Raw genomic sequence first — 19,465 nt, 5'->3', positions numbered from 1 at the left:
ATGACATACCGGGTTATGTATTTGGAAGACTGGGGCTCTCATTTCCATTTTTATTTCTGTCTGTTGCAGGTAGTTGTGTAAAAGTCAAATTAGGTATCACATGGGACAGAGCATTTCTGCTATGGTTCATTACACATTCTTTTACCAAAACTGCAACATCACAACTTAGAAAGAAAACAACCCCAACAAAACCAAACACAAACCCCAAACCAAACCCCTACTGTTCACTGCATCTTGCCTTTACTTCAACCTCACTGTCAAAACCGTGTCTAGAATTGGTAACATCAAGCCCAACAGTATAAAATATTTGATCAAAATATTTTTACTATGGTTTAGAGGGACATTGCTGCAACTGAATGAATGGTTGCATTTTCCAAGAACTTCACTTGAAAAGTCAATTTCTCTGTAGAATGGCAATCATCCTTCTACCCCAGTTTTTAGTTACAGTTTGCAGGCTAATAATCAAGGTCTGAAAGGTCTTGAAATTCTTGGCAATAGGTTATTTGAAACATCTGTATACAACAGAGGTAAGTCCTAAGTTAGCACCTGTGCAATGCAAAAAGGGGTGATCAAGAGTACAATCTATAGTTGACCACTTGGGGCGGATTGGCAGATTTTAAAGGCTAACAGGAGGCCCAGCAATGGGTACTTCATTGGAAGGTATTCATAAGAATTTCATGTAAAAACTAAAATCAAATAGTTGCTTGTGTTTTCTTGCGTGCACATTTAATTTATAAAAGCGCTTTTTTTTTTTTCCCAATTTCTAAAGCAACTAATTGAAAGTAAAACAGCTTTATGATTTAGGTCAACATTCTGTAGCCCTCAAGTACAAAAATATAAATACAAACTGTTTAAACAGTATCTTTAATGAGATTCTGGCAGTAGTTTTTTTATCTAACAAGACACATCACATAACAGGTCTGCCACTGAACTTGCTTAAGAGTAAAATCAGCTTCAATATGAAGCTGTTAAGGTATCAAAACCCTGCTTTTTACATGCTAAATATCTTCAGCAAGTGTGCCCTTAAACACAGCAATGAACTTAACTATAATAATAACTAAATACATACATGAAACTCCGCATGTGGTACGTAATTCATAGAACTGGTTACAACAAATGATTACCTGCATTTTGTTAATTTAAAAATGGTACAAATCATGCAAAACAATTCTAAAGATAATGCAAAGAAAGCTACCAGTGTTTGCAAGAAGTGTTCAACTAAACCAAAATGACATTAAATGAAATACGCATATTTACTAGCAAAGATCTATCGCTATTTCAAAGAAGCAGAGGTAAAATCTTCAGGTTTTGAATGTCAGTTATACTGCAAAATGTCATTGCTCTTGCTTAATGCAGAAGCACATGCTTAGAAGCCCAGAACTGCTTACTCAGAAAAAGCCTGCTGACAATGGTTCTGGCTTCCCTAGAATCAGAGATGCTGCATGGATTAAGAATAGCAGAGATTTGCAAGAATCAAAGGCAAAGGCACCCTATTCAGTTAGCCAAAATAGTAGCATTCCCTTTCTCATAAGCGTGAAGACAGTAATGGGGCAGATGATAAACATTTCTACAAAGGCAGCTTTTTAAATGTTATCATTAATTTCCCATTTTGTAAATGCCACTAGCAGACACCAGCTTGTAGTAGTTTATGTATACTATTAACCTGCAGGATGAACTTGGGATTTTATTTGTCCTGATTTACAAATAAAGACTATTACTAATGCTTTAGAAGACTACTTTTACTATCTAAAAAGTTTAACTCTTATTTTCCGATATTTTACACCTCAGCTGGACTACCATCTCATATTTGTTTCAAACATCTAACACTGCTTACTGGAATTTTATGGAAGTTGTACCTCATGTATTAAGCAGCAGGCAATAACAATGGTCTTTCCCAGCACAGTTGCATCTGGCTGGCTACTGAAAGATTAGGAATATTTCTAAAACACAGGAAAACTCATGCAGTTTGGTAAAGTTTGCTGTCATTTCACAGTTTAAGTTTCCTTTAGTCATTGCACTTCTGTTGATAGTCTTGGTTTTTTTAAAATATTATTCCGAATCTGAATTTGAACCAGCAATCTTCTTTTTCTTCTTTTTACCATGTTTCTTGTGCTTCTTTCTCTTTTTTGTTTTATCCTAGAAAAAAATCAAAGGGAAGTTACTGTATAATAAAATTGCCATCTATTAAATTCTGCTAATGCAAAATGAGAGCACAGAAAGGATATCTTTACAAAGACATTTCAAAAGAGATTTCTATAGAAGCCTATTGAGAAATCACAAAAAGAAAATTCGTATTTCACCCAGTAATTTACACTATTATGAGCAGTCTTCAATTTATCTCTATCATGGTCTGGCTATTTCATACCTCTCATCACTGTCACTATTACATTTCCTAATCTTTGAAATGATTTCCAGTGCTTTACAGATTTCTGAGAAAGTAATAAGGAAGTGCTTTGACAAGCAGTGACATCTTGTATATGTGGGAATAACTAGAATGTTTACATATTTCAAAGTACGTGCTTACATTTACTCTGCAAAATTAAATGGTTCAACTACACTTGGCTAGAATCTCCAGCACTTGCACCATGGTCTGGTAGAGGGGGAAGACCTGTACACAACACTAACAAAGGAACAGCACTGATGTCTGTGTGGCACACTACTACCCTACCCAATACTATAGAGATATTAGTAGTTCTAGTAGGTTGACACAGAGTAAAATATATGCTACGGTAAGTGTTAAACCTATATAAATCTCAAGTCATATGTATCTGTATAGTGACAAATACCTATAGTGACAAAGTCTTCCTTTAATTCAACAACTGAAAAAGTGACTTCAGCAGGTAAATAGAGAAATTGTTAATTTCGATTCATGTGACAGAATACTTTTGCTATAAAACATCTGTATCACTGAAAAATGTGAAATTGGAAATTAACCAAGTACAGTGTATTATATCCTAAAACTACAGGATGAGTAAGAAGGATACTTGCTGTTTTCTCTTTTTCCTCATTGTTTTTCTTCTTTTTCGCTTGCACCTAAAAAAAGTAAATGAAATAAAATGTAATGGGAGAGCAGCTTTGGAAATGCTGTTTTAAATAACAGTTTGAGGTTTTGTTGCATAAAAACAAATGATGGCACAACAGTGGTAGAACATACTGAACAATTACCCATGAAGCAGCACTGGTTATCTGTGTTATATTCTAGAATACACATTATCCTATAAACATCCAATTTGGGAACACACTCTGCTTTTACAATACAGCAGAATAAGAAACAGCAATAGAGATATAAAGGTAAAATTACTAAGCTAATAATGTGGTAAAAATTCTTAATGAAAAACACAACATATTGGAACCTTCCCAAATTTTGTAATCCTACAAGAATACAAATCCTCAAAGTAGATATACACAAAGGTGAGAGTAATATTATTACATCAATTTTTTTTAATTCACTGGAAAAGAGAGAAAAAAAACTTTAGCCATTTGCCTATCTATTCACAAACATCAGAGAGAAATCTTGTGAAGGACACCATACTAATCACTTACCTTCATTTCACTGAGCTCTAAAATATCCATAAAAAGTTGAAAATTTTCAAGAAAATTAGTTCAAAATTACTTGTAGGAGCTGTACTAAACAATTCTTACCAAATGCTTTTATTAAAGAGAAAAATACAAACAACTTTGTGCTACACCCTTTAAATTCAACTGTACAGAGCAGAAGAGTTTCAACAATGTATTAAATCTAAGCTAGTTCATTCTCATTAACTCATGCAAATCAGTAAGCTAAAAGCATTATAACATCTGAAATTGAGATTTCCCACTGACCTCCTCTGTCTGATCCGATTCTGATAAGGATTCTGATGATAAAGGTCCATCACCACGATCGGCTTTCTTCCTTTTCCTGTGGTGATTTTTGCCTTCCTACATAAAATAATGTATTTGTAAGTAAAGTAAGGCTTTTCAAATTTTATAAAACTTCTGCTTAAAACTTAGATTGAAATATTATTTCTAAGTTGTGAAATATTTTTAAATATTGTTGAATTAAACTAATTACTCATCATCAACACATTACCCTAACAACTGTTAAAATGCTTTTAGTGGAAATAACCTTTTTCTGTATATTTCCTTCTCTTGTTACCAAGATACAGCAGCCTTCTAAAAGTGAGAGGAAGAATACTACAAGATAGTCTTTTATTTTAAATAATAAAACAGGAAGGAGTAAGCATTTGAAAATAAAATGTTTCACCACTTTTAAATACTACTGAGTAAATGAAGATGTCTCAATACATGCATACAAACACTGCAGCTTCAGACTCTTGCTTTGTTGATGAAATTAAAAAAAAAAATCTCCCTCTATATTTATGTCCAACCAGGACAAGCTGTGCCTGCCAGCTGCACTTCAATACTTCATATATAATCTCAGTATATGTAAAGGACAGTCTTTTTTTTAATGTTATTTTTTAAATTTTGATGCTGCATGAGATTGCTCTGATGAGCTACTTCTCCACATCCCCCTTTGCTCTGGAGCAGGCAAGGTGTTCCTAAGACTGAAGCTGCTTTCTTCCACTCAGTTTCCAAGGCCAGAACCTGAAAAGAATCTTGCTAATCATCTTTTTGCAAGGTGGGATCACACATCTCAGGTGTGCTATTTAGTCTATTATAGTTACCTCAATCCTTTCCCAGAAGTACTCATGCAAAGCACACATTTTTAAACATAATGGAAGGAAGAAAGTCGTCAGATGTGCGTACAAATCGGTGAGGTGGTGGGAAGGAGAGAGGGGTTGCATGCTCAGAGAAAAGGAAAAAGTAAGGTAATTTTTCTTAAGCTAATACATTTTTCTCTGGAATTTTTCAAAGCCATCTGCATTGGGTCTAGCTGAGCTGGAGATAATTTTCCCCACGGTGGCCCCCACAGTACTGTGCTGTGTGTTGGTAGCCAGGAAGGTGTTGATAACACACCAGTGTTTTGGCCATTGCTGAGCAGTGCCAGCACAAGGCTGTTTCTCCAACATTCCCCCCCATCCCCAGTAGGCTGGGGGTGGGAAAGATCTTGGGAGGGGACACAGCCAGGACAGCTGACTCAAACTGACCAAAGGGATATTCCATACCATATGACAGCAATAAGAAGCTGAGAGATAGGGGGAAGCACTGAGGGCACTTTTTTTTTTTTTTTTTTTTTTTTTTTTTTTTTTTTTACAATGTTTGTCTTCTGGAGCAACCGCTATGTGTACTGAAGCCCTGCTTCCTGGGAAGCGGCTGGGTATCGCCTGCTGATCACAGAATCACAGAATGGTTTAGGTTGGAAGGGACCTTAAAGATCATCTAGTTCCAACCCCTCTGCTGCGGGCAGGGACACCCTCCACTAGACCACATTGCCCAAAGCCTCATCCAACCTGGTCTTAAACACTTCCAGGGAGGGGGCATCCACAACCTCTCTGGGCAACCTGTTCCAGTGCCTCACCACTCTAACAGTAAAGAATTTCTTCCTAACATCTAATCTAAATCGACCCTCCTTCAGCTTAAACCCATTACCCCTTGTCCTGTCACTACACTCCCTGATAAACAGTCCCTCACCAGCTTTCCTGTAGGCCCCTTCAGGTACTGGTAAGCCGCAATTAGATCTCCCCAGAGCCGCCTTTTCTGCAGGCTGAACAATCCCAACTCTCTCAGCCTGTCCTCATAGAAGAGGCGCTCCAGCCCTCCAGTGAGCTTCGTGGCCCTCCTCTTCCTTCCAGGGCTTTGTCCCATAGCCATGGGAAGTAGAGAATAATCTTTTGCTTTTGCTGTATTAAACTGCCTTTATCTTGACCCATGAGTTTGGGGTTGGTTTTTTTCCATCTTATTTTTCTCCCCTCCCTGTCCTGCTGAGGAAGGGAGTGATAGACCAGCTTGGTGGACACCTGGCATCCAGCCAAGGTTAAAGCATCACACCATTATAAGTACAATATCTGTAAGTATGACTACATTTAGATAAATATATCCTCTGCTTGATGTTCCTTAATTTACAGCAACAAGCCAGCATCCTACCAGGCATGCCACTGACATACCATCACACATATTTTAGCTCATTGTGACTGCTCAAGATAAAACCCAAAATACTAGAATGCAGCTGATCTACTACAGATACTTTTTTCATATACCTGCATAACAAGAACAGATCCAGCAGTTTCTATGAACAACTACTACTAAAGCAGAAGCTGAACCCAACTAGCAGTCTACCTCAAATTGGGGGTACTGAATACCTTCTGACTTGTATAATTTTGGACAGAAAATTTCTGTAGGTGTAAACTGAGGCATTCAATATTAAAAAAAGAAAAAAAAGGGAAAAAAAAAAAGAGAGAGCAAGCTCCATTATACATGTAAAATGCAGTTCTGATGTAAGTATTTCAAGAGTAAAAATACCTTCTCTTTTTCATAATCTTCCTTTGACCTTTTCTTTTTTGTGCTGTCCTAAATAGAAAGAAAAACATAAACCATGACGACATTATTTTGGGAAAAAGGTAGAAATGCTAAAAGCACGTTGACCCATTGTCTTTTTCTGTCTATTGAAGGTTGTTCTGCAAAGTTGTTCTTTCTACCTTGCAGTTAAAAGGAAAAATATAAAAAAGCCATAATTTTGATGCAGCTGCTGATTTCCTGAACCAGGTAACAGAGTACTTGCAGTACATGCAGAGAGCCTCTGGAAGGAATACCAGCTATCACTACTGCAACCACACATAACAGCCTGGAGTCTTTATTCACTATCCATGCCCACCTCCACTGATCAGGCAGGGGTTAAACAGGTGTTTCTGTGGAGTTTTCTGCCTTCCAGTTTCAGCAGTAAGGGTATTTCTGTGTCCTTTATGTAGCAAAAGTTTTCGAACTCCCATTAGCACAATTCATAGGTATATGCAAACAGTGATTCATCACAATTTACACCACACTGAATTAGGTATTCCAGTGAAAACCTGTGATAAAGTCTACACACAGAATCTTAACAACTTGCTGTATTATTAATATTTAGGCAAGAAGTACAGTTACTACCCACTGTAACACAGAAAAATGCTAACAGAACAAATTGACTCGTGTTTTCTCCACTTTTTTGTTCATTCAGTAAGCCTGTGTATCTTCATTGCTCTACAGTCAGAAAAAGAAGATACCCTCAGTTTAATATGCATTTGGGAAAGGCTCAGTTCTCCAACAGGAAACTACTCAGTCCACAGATACTTAGGCAATATTCTGGCCACTGATATCCCGCAATACCTGTATTTTCACAGGTAGTGTTCAATTAAATAGCATAATCACAAGAATTTCACAGAACTTTTTATTTTTTAAGTGTTAATGTATTATTAAAACTAAACATTTGAGCAGCACAAAAGCTGCATATATTTGAGTTCAGAAAAAAAGCTAAAAATTGCTGGAATAAAGCATGTTCATTTCCTAAAGATCAAATTATTTCCGCCAGGCGTTGTTGCCAGTGGAGGAAGATTCATGATTGCATCTGGAAGACACAAGTGCAGCTCAGCTACAGTAAGAATGCATGGCTTTAAATTTGGAAGATTAAAAAAATATTGATATGCAAAAGTCAGAAATGTTTATGTCTTTATAACACAGATCAAGAAAACTTGCCAAGGGTAACGCATATTTACCTTGCTGTCTGACTCGGATTCAGAAGTTGAGCTTGCTGAAGATTTCCGTGAGGAACGATACTTCTTTTTCCTTCTTTTCTTTCCTTGCTTTTTATCCTATCCACAAATATTGTGGGGAAAAAAGAAGAACACAACCCTGAATTTATTCTCACTAGAATTAGAGACTTACATTAAATGTAAAGAATAGGGAACACCAAATTCCTACATGTTATCATGTTCTCTTGAGGAATAAAGTATACTACAATTGATTCTTTTAGCGGAGGACCTTCATAACTCTTCTGCATTGAAAAAATGTAAACTGGTGAGAAATCCAGGTTCTCTGGATTCTGCTTATTATTTAGATGTGTGCTGTAGAATCTGTTTATCTGTAACAAAGATTTCTGCTAAAAAGTAAAAATGGTATGTTTGCATTTTTATGATTAGATGGGGGATTCTATTGAAAAAGCATGCAATTCAATGTTAAAACAGAAATGGATCCAGTTTACAAGCCAGTGTTCATAAAGAAATTCTTGAACAAATATGTACCTAAAATTCACAAGTTTATAATATGTACCAAATGCATAAAAATTAAGTAGTTTTACACAAACCAAGCCCTCAAACAATATTCCAAAATATACTACCAAAATCTGTGTTAAATAAGCCTCATGAACAAAACATGTTAGATTCTAAAAAGTTAGTTCTTACCTCATCTTCTGAATCAGATGAACTGCTGGAAGAATCAGAGCTTGATGAAGAAGAGGAAGATGAAGACAACTTGACCAAACACAACAAAAAGTGAAGCTTGTGAGATGCAGCATTTTATCTAGCAAACAGTCAAAAGTCCATCCAAACACTTCCTTTATCATCACTTCATTTACAAAATATTATCAATGAAATTTTACTTCCAAGAAGCTGGTCTTACATAGATTTTCTTAAACAAAACTCTAAATAGTGACTTCTAACATTTTTCATTTAATAATACATATTTAATGCTCTTCTTCTCCCTACAAGCAGAAGTAAAATTCTCCTTGTACAGAATGTAAGCCACCTCTCTCAAATAAAAAAATCCATCAATTTAACAACTAAATTCAAAATTACAGCTACACTCTCTTTCCAAGAGAACTTTAATGACAAATAGGAACAACCTAAAAGCAAAAAAGCTCAGAAAACTGAAAATTTTGCTCACCCTATTAGATTTCTTCTTTTCCTTTTTCTTTTTCTTAAAAATAGAATAAAACAAATGTTACTTCGGCATCATGTTCTTTTATCGTGCATTTAGGTTTACGTACTTGGATGCTGGCTTTTAAAATGTATTGATGACATTCTGTATTGGCAGCACCAATGATAAATCCAGTTCCAAACACAGACTGTATGAAACTGAAAATAACTTACCTCTTTCTTTTTGGAGGAACTCTCGTTTCCACCCAGTAATTTCTCCCTGTGTTTTTCCAGTTCTTTCTTCCAATTCTGAAAACAAACCCAAACAGAAACACTGACATGAGCGTCATTTCAAAACAGCTTTTTATAAGAGACCTTTCTTGAAATCCTGTCCTCTATCTGACATTACAGTTTTCACAAACCCACATAAAATAAACAACATATAATGGTAACCAAGGCATTGCATTTTGATTTTGTAATCAAATGCATTTGATTTTACAGAAGATTAATATTCATCGAAATACCATGTTAGTTCATACCTTAATGTTCAAGGTATTTGGACTTAGGAGACTGTCCTTTATCTTGAAGGTCATCAATTATGGTATTTTTGGTTTTGTATTACTGTGTTCTTGCTAGACCACTTTAGAAAGCCAGGGCACCCTACCAGAAAAACTGCTATTTTGTCTTAAGTTTTAAAATCACCTGAAACAAAATTTCAAGACAAATTCTCCTTACCCTTCTTCAATGTATGGGTGTCTCTAGTGTCTGTTATGGGCCTTGTTGGTGTCCACAATGATTACATTATTCTACATGTCTTCATAGAAACACTCTTATTTTTGTTAGGCCAAGCACACTGCACAGATATAACTCCACTCTCATTCCTCCTTTTCAATCCCTCACAAGGTCTCTAGGTTTACCCAAAATCCCCCCCTTCAAGAGCTCTGAAACATCCAACCCGCCCCCATCACACTGAAAGGCTGCTGGCTTCAATCTGCACTATTCCTGCTTCATGTGCTTCCCTCTTTATTATTGTTACTCTGATCCTCTCTTTCCTCACAGTGAAGCTATATTGGTATTATATTGGCAAAGCAACGATAATCCACATATTGTGCTCAAGGGACAGAAATACCAGGAATTAAGTAAGATTATACCTGTGCATTGCACAGGTACGATACACAGCTCCCCAAGTCAGCATACTGTGAATTAGCTGAGCAGCGCTCCGAGAGACATGGCAGATTAGCCAGGATACGCTCCTGTGTGTAATGTGTTTCCACGGTCCAAGGTAGCATCTATGCGGTATTGCAGTGGGTTGTAGACTTTGATATACCAGCTACCCGGAGCTTCCTGAGAGGTCTCTAACAACAACCTGTGCTTTATTAGGCAGGCATTCTCTTTAAAATTAAGACTGTGCTAGTGTTATGTTTAAACAAAAAAGCACAACACCTGTCAGTAAAATAGGAGAGAGAGCACCTCATTCAGAGACTTGTAGTCTTTTCAACCATTCAGAGATTTGTTCTTAGGAGCTTTAGGAAGAACTCATAGCCATTTCACAATTCCCTGCATCCCTTCCTACCCTTCTGCCATACTGACAGGTTGTTATCTTCTATCCATGCCAATTTCAATTATTTCACAATAAAGCAAAGATACAAGCAGGAAAGGAATATGATAAAATACTAAACCAAACTCACCAAGCTAAAAATCACAGAGTGCAGAGCAAATGATCCTCTCAGAATAGCACCCCATGACCCTCCAAATACTGGTGTAACTTTTTAGGGAAAAAGGTATAGCAAGAGCAGAGGTACTATGCCCTTCCAGTAACAGAGGAGGAACATAATCTACTTCAACCAGAAACTCGCACACAGTGATGAATACTACTGCTTGAAGCTTATCCCAAGATACCAGAACCCAAGAAGGAACAGGAACAGTTAAATTCACTAGGTACTAATTTCTTCCTGTGTATGCAACAGCAATTACATGCGAAACTTTCTGATACTGTGCTGACCTCCAGTAAGTTCTGCACACAAGCATCAGAACAGCTGCATTTATAAGTAGGGAACCAGCATGGAATGTAATCGGCTTAGGATGAAAGAGAAAGAAATACTTTATAGTCCTGTCTTTATATTGAAGGCCATTCTTTGTGCCTTCTCCCGTATTAATATTATGTGTACATTCCTTGCCAAAGACATCTGTTTCCAGCAATACACCTCTTCCAATATTTTTGGATTGTGTGACCTTAAACAAGTGAAGATTAGCACAACAGACTTTGATCTATCATACCAGAAAATGCACGAGTTTCATTTGTTAATATAAACATATGCATTTATATAACTATATTTACATTTATGAAAAGTTCAAGTTTTATTCAGCAGCAATTTTCAAAACTTTCTATGTAGTGTTTCTCTGAACTGAGAATAGCTCTTCATGGGTTAAGTGGTAACCTTAACTTCTGATACAAACAAAACAAAACGTTTACTCATTAAAAGCTTGAGTGAAGTGAAATATTAGACTATTTGGTGCTGTTAATGATAATGGAGGAAAAGTAGCATATATGATAAGAAGAATCAAGTATTAACATCATAATATTACCAACCTCATTCATCTTTTCTTCAAACTCAGCCAAAGCCCTGGATCCTTTCTTTTTCTTTTCCAGTTGCTCTTTCACTTCTTCCCTACATAAAAAGGATGATAGATCACAATTACAAATTCCTTCTTCAGTGTCTAACTTTTTGTAGGGTTTTTTGAAGTTTAGCTTTGGCTGAACTTCCAACAGAAAGAAGAATGAAAGCATCTTAGATGTTATGCATATGGTTACCTAACCCTAATAACTTAAGTACAATAGCTAAATCCTTCTGAAAGATCTAAAGCTAACTTTACAATTAGGTAAATTGTTCTCTAATGCCTTACGAGAGGAGGCAAAATGGACTGAACATAAAGTAAGTTGTTGATAATATCTCAAAGTGATGATTTTGTTGGGTAGGGTAAACTGTGTTCTAAGAATATACCAGCAAAATGTTTTTCTAGAGATTACTTTGTTTAAAAATTAAGTATATCTCCAGATTTTAGGTATTAGGATTTGTCAAAGAGGTAAAAAGACCAATGGTTACCTTTTCTGAGAAACTGTTGCCAAAATATTTAAAGACAAATGAGAAATATGCATTTCAAAATGAAATACTATTGTTTTTAAAAGAAGAGATTGAATACATCTTTAGAAAAGAATGCCTTGGCCAGAGACAAGGAATCCTTCAAGATGTATTACTGGGTATTGTGGGGAGGAAGTAGGAACCAATGTCATACTAGCAAGAGGGAACAAATCTTTTACTCAAAAGGTCAGAAGGGCAGATGAGTATTGCCACTTACCATGTTGGTCTTGGCCTGTTCAAGTAGTCTTGTATTGTTGGTCCCGAATTTTGGGCAGGACCTCGCGCTCTGGCCATAGCTATGGGATTCATATAAGCCTTGAATATGAAACAACAAAAAGAAATGTAAAATTCATCAGCCGCCCTATGATACCAAAGTCCATCATTTTTGTTCTTCACAGAAACTTTTTCTCACTCGCTGAAAAATAATTCTGACTTGTTTCTAAAAATGTAAAATATTTAACTAAACCAAGTTGATTTGGTCTAGCAGAAAGACTCAGATAAGTGCTTTCAATTTGAGCTATACTGTGGCAGAAAGAACTCACCCACAAAGAGACCATGTTCCTTCCAATAATTCCCCTCCCCGAGCAATGATTGTGCAAACTGAGTACAGTATCACGATTGCTGAAATATTCTTCCTTGGGATACGGAAAATGTAATTAAATTTCAACTCTTACTCTCTGTGACAACTGATCTTAGGCCTTTAAGGTTTTGCTCAAAATTGATGATAGTAGATTCAACAAATTCTGCATAAAGTTTCTTGTTGTAACACCAAAATAAGCAAGTGGTGGTGCTTTGCTACGATTATGCTTGTATGAAAATTCTGTGACTTAGGGCTATTTTAAGGAGGAAAAAAACCACAAAACCTCTAAAACTCCCAATGTTATGAGGTATTCTATCTTTCAAACCCATGCATCCTCTTCATATTCACTCTAAAAATGTAATAGGTTATAAAAGATGAATTTATAACTTAGAATCCGTAATCCACCTCAGCAATTAATGGAAAAACTCTAATTGAGCAAACAATTCTTCAATTTTTTTGAATGCAAGTAATGTTTTGCTCATGCAAAAGGGAGGTACGTGTACTCCCTTATCTCATGGGCTTTTATCACTACGTAATCCCAACACTTCACAATTTACTTTTGCAAAACATAACACACACTGTTCTTACTGTCTAGAGTTTGGAGATGAGGAAAAAAATCAAATAGTCAAAACAATGACTAGCTCTGGTTGCCCAATCTGAGATATTTTTTTTTTTTTAAGAGAACAACATTTTGTAGATTCAAAGTAAAGATTTGACCATATGTGTAGCTCTTCCATGTCCGACACTGCTTTTTATCAGGCCATAAAGTAAGCATTCAGAAACCACCATGCATAGCAAGCAACCATTTATGAAAGCTGTCAAACAGCAGCTGCTGCCTCCCCTCCTGTTCCCCCCACCGCAGAAGCGGCGGCCACAGCAGTGTTGGACTAGACTCCGAGCGGGCTGGTGGCCTTCGGCCCTTGGGGCTACATTTAGTCCTGGAAGAGGGCCTTCGGGCTCTGCCTGGGAAGGGGCAGCGGGCCAGAGGGAAGCACTCCCCACACTGAATTTGGCTCGTGGTCCATCAGGTGGACCACACTGAAGGAATCAGAGGACTCTTTAAAGTGGACCACTTTTGACTCAAGCTGATTGTGCAACTCTAAAGCTGCCATTTGCTGTCATTTGTTGGGGCTTTGCTTTGTTGCTTTAATTCACACAAAAAAAGCTAACTAACATGGGCAAGTAAACGCTGAGGTATGCCAACTTAAACTAGTTTAATCTCATCTTGGCACCTTCTTTTGTAGCTAGGTGGATGTATGTGCCCAAGTAGTTATAGCAGTTTAAAATACGTATTTGCATTATTAACTCTAGCATTTTATGTTAGAAATCTACAAATGAGTAAAAATTTTGCATTTGAATTCAGCTTTGAGTACAAAAGGAGTTCCTTTAGCAATGCAGGAAAGTAGTATTTGAAAACCGTTTTCGTTAAACAAAGGTAATTTCAATGTATTAGATTCACTAGAGAAGACAACAGAAATGTAATCCATTACTTAGCTTACTCCAGTGAGCAAAGTGAGTCAACGCTTCTTGGTTACCATTCAAGAATTTATATCTGAGCTCCAGCTTCTTACATAATTATTATTCCTAAAACCAAGGTTTCTTGCTGTTCTTAAACAAATACTAGCTACTTTCTTACCTGAGCTAACCTGAAATGAAAAAAACACAACCAAACAAAATTCTTTCTACCTGCAGAAGAGGCTACAACGGTCAAGTGTTGGTTTTCTACTTCCTCAAACTCTCTCCAGACAACTAGCTATGAAGCTTCCTCCAGTGGCTTTCTTTAACTTTCTGGCAGCAAACACATAATGACTGAATACTGCTCTATATTCCACAATTAGGAGATTTATGTCTTAAAACACGTTCTTATTATTTCAAACACGTTTATTTATAAAGAAATACTTCACTGATAAACATTTCTTAGAAGTATTTACACTACTTTGCCAAACTGCATGTAACTAGCCAGAGAGAGCACAGAAATGCACTCTCAATAAAGGAAGTGCTTGTCTGCACATTCATTTTCTTCTTTTGGCACTTTGCTCAAGCAGCTATTAAAAGGTATTTGTTGTATAGCTTTCATACTCATAAAAAGCATAAGGCACCTTCAGTCAGCTCAGGTTCTCTGGGCAAGAAATACAGACTATTGCCTTGCAAGTATCCTGCAGATGTGAAAAAACAAAATTTATTTTCCATCTCCAAATAGTCAAAATGATGGTGTATTTAAGAAGGGACATGGGAAAGAAGTAACAGGCAGAAAGCTCTACAATCATAGAAAGGAAGCAAAGGGTCCTATATGATAACATGTCTGTACTAGCAGCCATCATGGCATAATGAACCTCATGTAAGAATATAAAGATTTGCTGGCATTGGTAGGTGCATCCCAACTGTCCTATTACAAGAAAATTACGAGTAAATAAATAGACACCCAAATACACCCAAAAACATCATAAGAGGGCAATACATTTCACGCACAGGCCAGGTCTTGCAGTCTAACACTGTCAACTCTTTCTCAGTAGACTCCACTATTTTAATGACTCAATAAAGCAATCAAAGGCACTTAGCTATCCATCTGTACAATGTATATGTCCATCACGTCTATTACATATTATTCCGGTAAGGTAAGCAAAAACATTTCCCTGAATGGATCTGAGTATGAACTCATAGCACATACTAGAAAGAGACAAAGAAAGGGGGGAAAAAAGTACTATGACTTGTTTTTAATCATAAAACTCATTAATTGTAAATTTTCAATGCCTAAATTAAATATGAGCATAAGGTGAACGGCTGACTGGTACAAAAAAAGTTTAAAGGAAAATACGAGGAAGGATGAATGTGGTAACAGTACAAAATTAGGCTCTGCAATCAGGTGCGTAGAAACGCATTTTTGGCCTGCTTCTGACTGCTGGCTCGCGAGGTTAGCAGAGTGCTGCGTAAAGCTCAATTTCAAATTGCTCAGGTACGGCTTAACGCCAAGTTTAAGGAAATACAGCTCAACGACGATCAGAGCTACTTCAGCAAATGCTGAAACTCCCACTGGGAACACTTTATTTTTGTAAGGACCAGGCCAGCATCTTAATCATCTTCACTTGGCAGATCACAAAGCAGGCATCAGTCACGACTGCTGCCGGATTTGACAAGGCAATTCGAGGTTCTGCCAGGGAGTCGCGGGCACGTGCCTGCCCACGCAAAGGGACACCCCACGTCCCTCCACACGGGACCTGCGGCAGTCCAGGCCCGGGGCGCACACCCCGGCCGGGCGGGTCCACAGGGCACGGCGCGCCTTTGTTGTCTGGTAGTATGGGGCCCCGAGGTCTGCCGGTCCCCCAATCCCGCCGCCGCGTAACCAGCCAGCCCTCGAGTGCCCCCCGCCCGCCACGGCAGGCCTGGCGGCACAGGAGCTCTCTTCTCTCTCGCCGTGGGGCGGCGGCCCCCTTCCACCCGCCCCCCCCGCCCCAGCGGCCGGAGTACGGCAGCGGGCCGGACAGGCCCGCCTAGGCCGCCGCAGCGGTGCGGCTGCCAGGGCTGAGGCAGCGTCCAACTCCCCACAGGTTCCCCACCAGGGCCCGCCCGAAGGTGCCGCCGCCGCGGCTGTGGAGGATCCCAGCGACGTCCGCCGCGCCGGCCTGGCCCCCGCCGCTGCCTCCCCGCCGGGCTGCCCGCGTTACTCACCACCCGGTTGTCCCGCTTCCCCATGGTGCCGCCAAGACCCTGCGCCGCAGCCGTCACCTCGGCCCAGCCTAGGGCCCTTTCCCCGCGCCCGGGAAGCCGCGCCGCAGGCGCCCCGGCCCTGCTCGGCCCGGAGCAGCCGCCGAGCTGCGCGGAGCGGCGATGGCGGCGGCCACGCAGCGCCGCCTACCGGGCCCACGGTGCCACCGCGGCCGCAGCGGCCCCTCGCTGCCGGCGGGTGGCGGCCGTTAGCGCCCCGCCTCAGCTCCGCTCCGCTCCGCCGGCCCCTTGGGCGAGCGGAGGCAGTGAACGGAGCGGTCGGAAGAGGAAGGGCGGGAAGGGATGATGAAAGCGGGGGAGCTCTAATGCGGTGCGCCGGTTGGGGCGGTGGCAATGGCGGGGAGCTACGGAGGGCGAGCGTCGTCGTGGCGGTGAGGCGCCCATCAGCGGCAGCGCCCCGGCCTGCCGGCGGGAAAACCCGAGGGGCAGGTGGGGGAGCGGAGGGCAGCTCTGAGGGAGAAATAACATATAAAGGTGGATTTGTATCCCGGGGCGCAGGGCCCGGGGCGCGTCTGGGACAGACCTCCCAGGAGAGGACAGAATTTCATTATGAGGGGTTTTTCTCCTCTTGTTCTATCTAGTGGTCAGTGACAGGTGGAACGGCAGTGTTTTCTTTCCCTTTTTCCTTCAGTAGATGCATATTATGAAATAGCAGCCCACCCTGGCGTAGAATTCAATGAAAAAAAAGCACATGTTCATCGTTTGTTAGCTATCTGCACTGCAAAGTAAAGAACATTGCAATATTGACCAGGTTAATGCAAATGCTAAAAGCCTGGGAATTACCAGGTGTCCAATTTCAGATGTCCTTTTCTTAAAATGTTACTGTTAAAAGTGACTCCACGTTAGTGTTTAGCTTTGTAAAAATGAAAAAAAGTAATTACATATTAATACTTTAATCATACAAAGCAAAAATTAGTTTTCTTTATGAAACAGCATTGCTGTGTTCATAATTTTTTAGCAACAGATGGAAAAGTTGGTGAGTCCACAGGAATTTGTGATACCAAGCTATTTCAGTAAAACCAAGAGCAGGGTGTGAGGAACTAGAAGAAAACTAAAAAGGTGACTACACCAGAATTGCAAGTAAAATTTGCTGAATTGCAAGTAAAATTTACTGTTGAAAATTGCAAGATAGTGCATAAGGGAAGGGATAACTTTAATTCCTCAGAAAATAGTTGGTATGTTCTGAAACAAGAATGGTGACTTTGGAAACGCATCAGGCTGAAGTTCCCATTGAGCTGCCTGTGATGCTGGAGAAGTACATTGAAGACAGAAGAAACAAACTGCATTAAAATACATAAAAAGATTAGGAGTATTACTAAATATATTGTGATACCCCTTTTGTGAAGCATGGTGATGTCCTCACCATGAACACCTTTTCAGACTTGGGCCATTTTGGAGTATGCCCACGCAATCCAGTTTTAGGTGACTCATGCGTCCGTGCAGGCTGTCCCCAGCGCTGCTGCAGCCCTTGGGGGTACAAGGGTGGCCCCCAGGTGTGGGAGCACAGCTGTCCGTCTGTCCCTGCGCTGACAGGGTGGTAGGACTGCAGGTCTCCCCAGGCTTCAGCTCAGCTGCAGCAGTGCAGGCAATACCTCAGCTGTGTCACGACAGAATTGCTTTTCAGAAATGTTGTGACCAAATTTGAGCCAGGAGAGTTTATTCATCCAACGCTTTGCGCCATGAAGTTCTGGTGGCTCTGAGCTGGTGTCTGGTGCCTGGAAATACAAAGACTTGCCATTGCAGGAAGCCAGGGGTGAGGAGTCCTTCCCTCCCTGTGCAGGCAGCAGGGAGGAGGGAGTCCTCCGCTGGGCACGCTGGAGTATTTTAATTAGACTCCCATTAGCTTTTCTTCCCTCACTGCGAAGGAGGCTTGGGAGTCCAGCCAGACAATTCAGCCTGCTAAATCAGATGTCTAAAAATGGATGAAAATACTTAGAGAAAGGACTTCTGTGTGACAGGAGACTGAAAGATGACCTTGTTTATGGAAGGGGAAAAACAAAGCAACACAACTGATGGGTGTAAAATGAGGAGTGATACAGATACTGTAAATCTTGCTTTCCATGTATCAGTAAATGGCAGGCAAATGATAGACTAAGACAAGGCATTTAAATCTTTTAAAATTAACATTTGTTTCTATGGTGCTAATAAGCATGTGACATTTAGTGTCATTAGATAATTTTGAGAAGAGGGTGAGAATATTTATGTGAATAATGAGAAGCGTAACATTTGTGCTTGTTTCTACAAAGTCATTAGTATTTTTGCTTAATGGAATTTGGTTTTAATTTTCTCTTCCATAATTGGGTTTTATGAACTTCATGCAGGGGGTAAGTCACCTTCTCACAGGTGAGGGCTCGGAAGAAAATTCCCATATGAAGAATTTGTTCCATAACTGTCCATGGGCTGTTAGATTTTCTTCTGTGGTATCTTGCCCTGAGCACTATCAGAGATGAAACACGGGATAGTATCCAGATCTGTGTGGTAGCTCTTACTTAATCTGTTAAATACTTCCACGATTTTTTCCCCCTTTTCACGAAGCATTAGTTGTGGCTACTATGGGTATTTCCGATGCTGACTGTTCTGCTCAGCCACAACCCTGACGGCAGTTGATGTTGTGTCTGTCCCTGGCTGGACTGCTGCTCATAATCTTATAATGTGCTTAAAGATTAATTTGGAATGTCACATAATGTAAAGGGAGGTGCTGTTTCTATTTAATGCTGCACCACATCCGCAGTGTATATGACTAAGTTTTGTCCAGGACTTTCATGGGTCCTTATATTTTCTTGGGGTGGTACAAAGTTTTACGTTTAAGTTGTAAAATCCTTTGTGGCTTTGGGGTCTGGGTAGCTTTGCAGTCATTTCTGTCTAGAGCTTTCATCCAGAAGCTGAGATCTGTTTGGATGCTTGAGGTAATAATTTTTAGATTCCTATGTCTGGTGGCTCATTTGGGGCCTTGTTAGTAGCAACTACTTGTATCCTGCTCTAAAGAGCACTTAATGGTCTTTACAATAAGCTGAAGCTTTATTTGAGTTGTTTTGATAAGGATTTTTTGGTTGGTTAGGAGTGAAGACAGAAAATACGCATCTGGTTTTAGAGTTTGGTGTTGTATCATTTTGTGTTTGACTCAAAACACGCACTTTTACCATTTCTATTTACCCAGGAACGTTACTAGTCATATTTATAGCCAATCAAGAAAAAAAGTCAATCAATGAAGTGTGCTCAGATTCTTAAAAGATGGAAGATTCTGCAGCAGAATTTTGAGG

At 39.5% G+C, this 19,465-nt stretch overlaps 2 protein-coding genes across 2 annotated transcripts in view; both read right to left on the bottom strand.

Annotated features, from left to right (window-relative positions):
- Window positions 1–29: 29 nt before the first annotated feature.
- Window positions 30–16,414, bottom strand: FAM133B (family with sequence similarity 133 member B). The gene is made up of 11 exons (XM_054816214.1): window positions 16,149–16,414; window positions 12,120–12,217; window positions 11,353–11,431; window positions 8,997–9,071; window positions 8,791–8,823; window positions 8,310–8,378; window positions 7,626–7,721; window positions 6,400–6,447; window positions 3,823–3,918; window positions 2,989–3,033; window positions 30–2,136 (listed from the first exon to the last, which is right to left on the bottom strand). Exons 1-11 carry the CDS (start codon window positions 16,170–16,172, stop codon window positions 2,050–2,052), a joined length of 750 nt encoding a protein of 249 aa, XP_054672189.1. The 5' UTR covers window positions 16,173–16,414; the 3' UTR covers window positions 30–2,049.
- Window positions 16,415–17,746: 1,332 nt separating this feature from the next.
- Window positions 17,747–19,465, bottom strand: part of CDK6 (cyclin dependent kinase 6) — a 146,097-nt gene continuing 144,378 nt past the window's right edge. The window contains exon 9 of the mRNA XM_054816213.1: window positions 17,747–17,920. The gene's annotated coding sequence lies outside the window, so the exon portion shown is untranslated. The remainder of the gene's footprint in view (window positions 17,921–19,465) is intronic.

The sequence above is a fragment of the Grus americana genome, chromosome 2, assembly GCF_028858705.1.
Source record: "Grus americana isolate bGruAme1 chromosome 2, bGruAme1.mat, whole genome shotgun sequence".
NCBI lineage: Eukaryota > Metazoa > Chordata > Aves > Gruiformes > Gruidae > Grus > Grus americana.
Note: the sequence above shows the minus strand (reverse complement) of the source record. Positions and strands in the feature narration are given on the sequence as shown.

What these genes read in the sequence shown, in the direction of transcription:
- FAM133B (XM_054816214.1), bottom strand. Translation starts at nt 16,172, where the DNA reads ATGGGGAAGCGGGACAACCGGGTG. An exon ending in CATCTGATTCAGAAGATGAG is followed by an intron (nt 7,722 to 8,309) that starts GTAAGAACTAAC and finishes ATTTGTGGATAG; the next exon opens with GATAAAAAGCAAGGAAAGAA. An exon ending in AATCGGATCAGACAGAGGAG is followed by an intron (nt 3,034 to 3,822) that starts GTCAGTGGGAAA and finishes TACTTTTTTTAG; the next exon opens with GTGCAAGCGAAAAAGAAGAA.